General features: G+C 53.5%; 1 protein-coding gene across 1 annotated transcript; it reads left to right on the forward strand.

Moving 5' to 3' along the window:
* Positions 1 to 317: 317 nt before the first annotated feature.
* On the forward strand, positions 318 to 5,867 carry LOC119112203 (cell adhesion molecule 3; the record flags this gene model as incomplete). Its single annotated transcript, XM_037236295.1, is given in 3 exon segments — positions 318 to 529; positions 4,086 to 4,196; positions 4,900 to 5,867. Coding segments are annotated over 3 exon segments (547 nt in total), but the record flags the coding sequence as incomplete, so codon positions are not given.
* Positions 5,868 to 7,276: the final 1,409 nt, after the last annotated feature.

Consider the following 7,276-nt stretch of genomic DNA (forward strand, 5'->3'; position numbering starts at 1 on the left):
GGCCTACTGGCAGCTGACCGTTACATTGCTGAACTGGTTTGGGCTGGGCTGGCTGTGACAATGCCTAACATTTAAATATATTTCGGACAAAAATGCATGTTGCAGTAGAGCTGCTCTCGGGGTGGCGGAGTGTCTCGGCTACAAGCTATGCTCAGCAGAGGGCCGTATCCAAAAACCACCACTGAAGACAATTCTATCAAACTTTTTAAAGAAGCAGATTAGATAAACATGATGGACACGTAAGCGCACCACCGCCGCACTTCAGCACCCTTGTGAGCCCACCACGGCTGTATTTCAGCACCCTTTTCGTTCCCCAGTCTGGACGCGCGTCAGGACTCGCTGAGCCGGGGCGTCCAGTGGAAGGACAGCTTCATCCTGGACAACAGGAACGCCGAGTTCCTAGTGGACACGGCGCCGCCGGTGCTGGCCATCGACGACGTCCGGGAGTCGGACGCCGGTGTGTACCGGTGTCGCGTCGACTTCCTCTCCAGTCCCACCAAGTACAGCAGGGTCAACCTCACCGTCATCGGTGAGTGCACGCACCGCTCCAAGGGCCACCCGGACGCCGTTCTCCTGAGAGAAGCATTGTAAGCTCTTTTGGAGTTCTACTGCGTTAGGCTCATGGAAGGGGAGCCGAAGCCTACGTTACACCATAAGGTAATTGAGAAGTCGAATCACTTTAAACCGAATTGCACACCGGTTCTCTCACGCTTGTACACAGGTAATTGTTCGCTCATATCCCTCAGGAGCTCCTCGTGCCGACCGTTTCCCCAGCTGATGTAATTATTTTAACTTACAGCTCACTAGACCGGAAGCGGCCCACTACATCCATTCAACGGCTTTGGCTGTTACATATAGCGTGCTTCATGATCACTTTAGGTGGTCCGTGCCGTTAAATGTTGAAGAGAATAGCTGCAAAGGTCCAGGACTGGCCTTGATTAAAAGCCATTACCTTAGTATTCTTGTGCAATACGGTTACCAATGACGACAAGATCACTTCTATGACGCATTTTACTACTTCCGTATCCAACGTTTTCTTAAGCATCTAAAAAGCTACGCAGGACAAAAGATGAAAATCAAACAAAATGTCTTAGCGTCAAATATCCCGTTGTCGTGAGCGACCACGCACGACTTTCTCCTGTTGCTTCTGCAATATTTGGTCACTCGTCACAGGACTCGACCCCTCCAATGGCTGCAGTCTTCCTAACATGTTCAGCAAGCCACGCCCTTGGCAATCGTGCCGAGCAACAGAATTATATAAACATCAAACACAGTGATCCATGCATACGATCGCGTACAAAATGCATGATTCATGGGTGTCCTCGTGTTATCAGCGATGACGCGCTACAACGGCTGGTGCGTCTTACGTTACGGGAAAGGGTCCTGGCGCTCATTAAGCGACATTGAATTCATTACCGTAAGAGCTGTCACTGTCGGGCCCGCAGGAACTGCTAAGCACGGTCAAAGTAAGCAAACCGCGCAGTGTAGGCAGCGGGTAACTTTTGGAACTGCGTACCAAATTGGCCAATCGTGCGAAGCAAGAAATAGGTTGTATGAAGTCTATCCTGGCAATGCAGAAATCACATAGAAATGCTTTTAGTGGCCAACAATATGTATCATATTATCACAGCAAATCAACAGGCGAGTAATCTCCAGCACGCTTTCACTGCTTCGACCGATATGTTCTCAACAAAAACTGGTGCCTTTCACTGCAAACGGGAGGCCTCACTCACGCGGAGAATAGTCAGGGACATCAGGCAAAGGAACGGGTGGGACAACACACCATGTCACAGCTGACGTCAGTGACTAAAGCATGTTATGCACTGAAATTAAACATGCTAAGGTGAAGACTCAGGCTCAAGCCCACACTAGCGGCCGAGTGACCACGACCACCGTCGCTATGGTGTTCATTAGCAAGCCAAAAATAGGTAAAACTTAGCCAACTCGGTTTCGAAATGAAGTGTGTATTTTCCACTTCATTAGGCCGCATCTTGAAATGGGCCTGAAAATCTTCAACCAGTTCACATTGTTTCGATTGTTAATGTATATTTCATATGCTCTGTTCTCGCTCTGGGTGCCTGCATCCAATTTTGATTTTTTATTTACCTCGGACTGTCATGCGTCTTCATTATGAATAATTCTTTGTCACCATCTTGCAAACTTTTCACCTTCCCTTTTCCTCGACACAGTTTTGCTTCTTTGTTTGTTGGTAGTTATCGACAGCCAAGTCATGTTTGACTGCTGGCATCGGCTGTACAGTAATTTGAGAACAGTGCCACGATTTAAACCTCGTCACGGCTCGTCCGCTATAGTGGCAATTCCCCAAAATAGGAGAGCAATACTGTTTTTGTATTACAGTCTCAGTTGCGAATTAAAAATGGAATGCGCCGAGCAAAGCGGCGAACTTAGGCTTTCGGATCACACAGGCTCTTGTCTCAGACCGCAGCCCTTATCCATTTTAAAGGACAGTACTGGCTGGCTCCTTATGCGCGCAGGCAGGTACCGATGTTATGTGTCAGAATATATATATATATATATATATATATATATATATATATATATATATATATATATGTGTGTGTGTGTGTGTGTGTGTGTGTGTGTGTGTATATATTATATTGGACATTGAAGTGTTTTTCTGTGCGAGGTCAAAAAATGTTTCCCTCATGCAATATATGCCGGTTTTTCGTAACCTACGTAAACGTCTGCTAGTGAGTATGTCCTGGATTCTCCCTCTAGATACCACATTATTGTAATTGTAGGAACACTGATCCGTTACTCACTGGTTGGCATTTAAGGAGAAAACTTTACGCTTGCGCGTCGAAGCATTTTCGGCGAAAATTGTCATGCGGGTTAAAGGTGGCTTTTCAAGTTTGGCCTGCTAGGCAGGGGTAGGCTTGCCAAATGTCAAGGAGCAGAAAGCCTCATCGCTATGCCTGAAAATCACGCACTTTGTAGGCTACCTGGAGAGCCAATAATTGTGCTTGGAGTCACCGCGAAGCTTGGAGGCTGCCGCCCCCCCCCCCCCCCCCCCACGCGCTGTCCACATTGTCTGCCCATGGAGGCGAGCGTGGCAAGTGCCGCGGGCGGTACCGCCCGGTGACCGGTCGGTTTCACAACTTGTGAGCCGGCAAAAGCGTGGCGGCGCCCGTCCCATTTTCCAGCCGGCCGGTCCCAATAATGGAGCACTCTTAGCGGCGCGCCGCCGCCGCGCTGGCCGGCGCGCGTAATTGGGCCCGGCTCGTCCCTCGGAGCTTACTGGTACCTCATTAGCTGGGCACATGAGCCGGATGATGGGACGAGCGGACAGCGAGCCGACCCGAGGCGCCTGCTCCGCCTCGAAAGGGGTGGCGTCAGGTCCGTCAGGCCGCACGCGCCCGGGGCAGTCCCAAAATTGTTCGCCGCCTTGCACGTGTCATGACTTCTCTGCGTGTGGGTGGGCTGGAAGTGCTTGGGGAATCTGCGAGATAACCTCGATTTTTTTTGGCATGCAAGCAGTCTATTTCGGGGAACTTATTCACATCTCAAGTTACGGTAGAGCTGACACTGAAAGCAGAGGTGTTAAAACGTATTTCAAATGCAACCCTTTCCTTGCATCACAACTGCAATGTTAATGCCCGTTTTGCCTTATTAAGAAGTGTGCACCGTACCTCTTTTCTGCCCTCTCTTTGTTTTATCACAATGTGCCAATGAGTGGCCTAAGTATATCAATATCAACATAAACAGTTTTAGTTCAGGCGCGACTACGGTTTATCTTCACCTCTGTGCGTTATAACCAACCTTTTAATATCGCTGCACATTCTGTTCGTGATTAAGGATCAGTCATGACCATATGAAAATGTTGAACAAGTGCGCGGACGGCAGCGCGACGATCTCGCATGAGGAACTTTTGCTTCAAGCGCCGCGTAGGGCGTGAAGGTTTCGCCGCCACTGCTACACTGTAGTTCCAAAACCGCATTCGAAAGCGCGACACCGCTAGCTGCGTCAAAAAGCGATAATGAGGTTAAGTACAAACACATCCCTGGATTTGCGTCAGTGTATGAGCCGAGCTGATGTCACCGTGTTTGTGTGCTGTTGCGTTTCAGTGCCGCCTGCCCGCCCAGTGATACGCCTGCCCTCTGGCGACCGCGTGGGAGACATTCTGGGGCCGCTCACAGAGGGCGACAGGGTTCAACTGCTCTGCGAAACGCACGGAGGTAAGGTGGCTTAATTAGCTCGTCCTGGTTTTCAGTTTGCAATTTTCGCGACGTGTTAAAATGCTGCAGAGGCAGGAACTATATGCAACCGCGCGCAATCGCAGCCCAGGGACGCTCTTCAGTGACTGGGGTCTTTCGTGTTTTTTCTATGGAGAATATTGGTAAGGTATTTTTATGAACGACCACTGCCAGTGGCAATGGCATCACTGCCGTCAGATTCGAACTCGCCAAAAATGAATGTGTTAGAAGATTATCTCGGGGACTGATGTGGCCAATGATGCGGTGAACATAACAAACACCAGCTATCTTTGAAAATTTCGTGGTAAATGTCTTCAGAGCGCGCCCCCATCGGTCTATGTTACTCTAAAGAATGCTCGAATTTTATCAGTGGCATGGACGTGCAGGGGATCTCAATGCCGGGAAACGTAACAACGTCGGAGATATCCTCATTGGCCACCCGTGATCATACCGTCTCCCGACTGCTTAATGGCCACCCGTGATCATACCGTCTCCCGACTGCTTAATGGCCACCCGTGATCATGCCGTCTCCCGACTGTTTAATGGCCACCCGTGATCATGCCGTCTCCCGACTGCTTAATGGCCACCTGTGGTCACGCCGTTTCCGGGCTGCTTCGACATGATGTCCAAATCGAAGCTTTACCTACAACCCGTTTGTTGACGAATCCTTGGTTCGCGTTCGCAGGTCGCCCAGCGCCAACGCTGTCGTGGTGGCGAGGCCCCACACTGGTGAGCAATGCGCACCTGGTGACATCTAGCGGCGGCCTGCAAAGCTCGCTGACCCTGCCGGCCATCTCGCGGGCAGACGTGGACCAGGCGCTCAGCTGCCACGCCAGCAACAACAACATCAGCGCTCCGCTCCGGCGCAGCGTCCTCCTCAAAACATACTGTGAGTGGCGCCAGCGATAGCAGCTGCCACACGCGGCTATTTTAATTGGTCTTTCATTTGACTTGGCCTGACGTCCCCGACCGCGTGGCGCCGCCCGTGGGTACCGGAACGGGGGACATCTGGCGAGGCTGTCGACGCTGGTGCGTTCTGCATGATCAGGTAAGGCGCCCTGAGGTCGCATGCATGCCTTCTCTAGTCATGCCTTCGGGGCTCGCTGCCTCGTCGGCCGCTCAAAGAAGCCTTCAGTGGCTGAAGTTAATGACTATTTTAAGCCAGGATTATGAAGTTATCATCCATAAAACATGTGATGTGACTGAGCCTGTGAACTCGCCACGGAGAGGAGTCAAAATTTATGACGATATCAGCGGCTTTGGTGTAGACTTCACGCCCCCCGCTCCAGCTCCGTTTGTCGTCACACTTATGACGGAACTGACGCTGATTGGGGCTCACAAGAAGGACGGCCTGGCAAACATCTCGTTTGTTCCGATCTATTGCACCCATGTATGACACAGACGACTCCAGCATTTCAAAACATCACAGGGAGCGTAGTTGGTCCTTACACTTGGGCTGATATCGGCCAATTCGTTATATTATCTTAATCCGCTTGTGTATTTTGGCCGGGCCTTCTACGCTACAGGCCGCTGGATGAAGCGGCGTCCTGACGGACCGCGCGGTCCTCGATCGTGATTAGGCTGACGTAGAGCACCTATCGAGCTGCGGTATTTAGCTATCGAGTCGCGGTTCACAAGGGCGCCGTCGAGCAACCACACGCGCCAGCTGACCTGGGACCGCCGCTGAGTAGCCAAGCGTGCCAGCTGAGCTCACAAGGCCGCCGCCGAGCAGTCACGCGTGCGAGCTGACCTTACCAGGCCGCCGCTGAGCAGCCACACGTGCTAACTGAGCTCACAAGGCCGCCGCTGAGCAGCCACATGCGCCAGCTGACCTTACAAGGCCGCCACTGAATAGCCACGCGTGCGAGCTGACCTTACCAGGCCGCCGCTGAGCAGCCACGCGTGCTAACTGAGCTCACAAGGCCGCCGCTGAGCAGCCACGCGTGCTAACTGAACTCACAAGGCCGCCGCTGAGTAGCCAAGCGTGCCAGCTGAGCTCACAAGGCCGCCGTTGAGCAGTCATGCGTGCGAGCTGACCTTACCAGGCCGCCGCTGAGCAGCCACACGTGCTAACTGAGCTCACAAGGCCGCCGCTGAGCAGCCACATGCGCCAGCTGACCTTACAAGGCCGCCACTGAATAGCCACGCGTGCCAGCTAGCTCGCCGCCGCGAAGATGGGTCGCCGTCGCGTCTCCAGCCGTACTACGCAGTACGCCTCAGCACCAGTGGGGTCAGAGAGGAAACGCTCGGGTCGTCGGGTGCTGGTTATCGCCCGACCTGGCCGCGGCAGCTTACGCGGGCCGTCTGACCCGGAGGGCGCGGCGCAATTGCGTTCCGTTCGATCTCCGGGGAGGGGCGACCCCGTCGGACGTCGAGCTGCGCAAACTCGCCCGGGTTAATTTTGGAGAGACACTGTCTCGGATCCTCCAGGAAGTGATGGCAGCGACGGCTGAGCCGGAAACGCCGTCACGTCAGGCCCCAAGCAGCTGTCAAACATCCGCGTCCAGGACGTATGTGATTGTGAGAAAACCGTGGCCTTCTCCGGCGGCGGCCGGCGGACAAACCACGGCAGCATGCCCTCGGAACACGCCCATGTTTAGACAGCCCACGGCGGTGCGCGGGTTTCGCTGCGCAGGGGCAGACTGGCACCGTGACATCAGCGGTGACTCCATTCCGAGGCGTGGGGCGCCGCAGGGGGCGGGGGCGGAGGACGGAAGCCGCAGCGAGCTCCCATGTCGGAACCGGCTGTACTGGCGGGGCGCGACCGACGCCCGCACGTGGAAGCTGCGCGACGACGACTGTCGTTGCCAGGCAACAGTGGGGCACCAGTAAACCGTAAGCGCACCTAGCGGGTACCTTCAGGCTCTCTCTCTCTCTCTCTCTCTCTCTCTCTCTCTCTCTCTCTCTCTCTCTCTCTCTCTCTCTCTCTCTCTCTCTCTCTCTCTCTCTCTCTCTCTCTCTCTCTCTCTCTCTCTCTCTCTCTCTCTCTCTCTCTCTCTCTCTCTCTCTCTCCTCTCTCTCTCTCTCTCTCTCTCTCTCTCTCTCTCTCTCTCTCTCTCTCT

This window comes from Pollicipes pollicipes, unplaced genomic scaffold, assembly GCF_011947565.3.
Source record: "Pollicipes pollicipes isolate AB1234 unplaced genomic scaffold, Ppol_2.1 Scaffold_2555;HRSCAF=2994_pilon_pilon_pilon, whole genome shotgun sequence".
Lineage (NCBI taxonomy): Eukaryota > Metazoa > Arthropoda > Thecostraca > Pollicipedomorpha > Pollicipedidae > Pollicipes > Pollicipes pollicipes.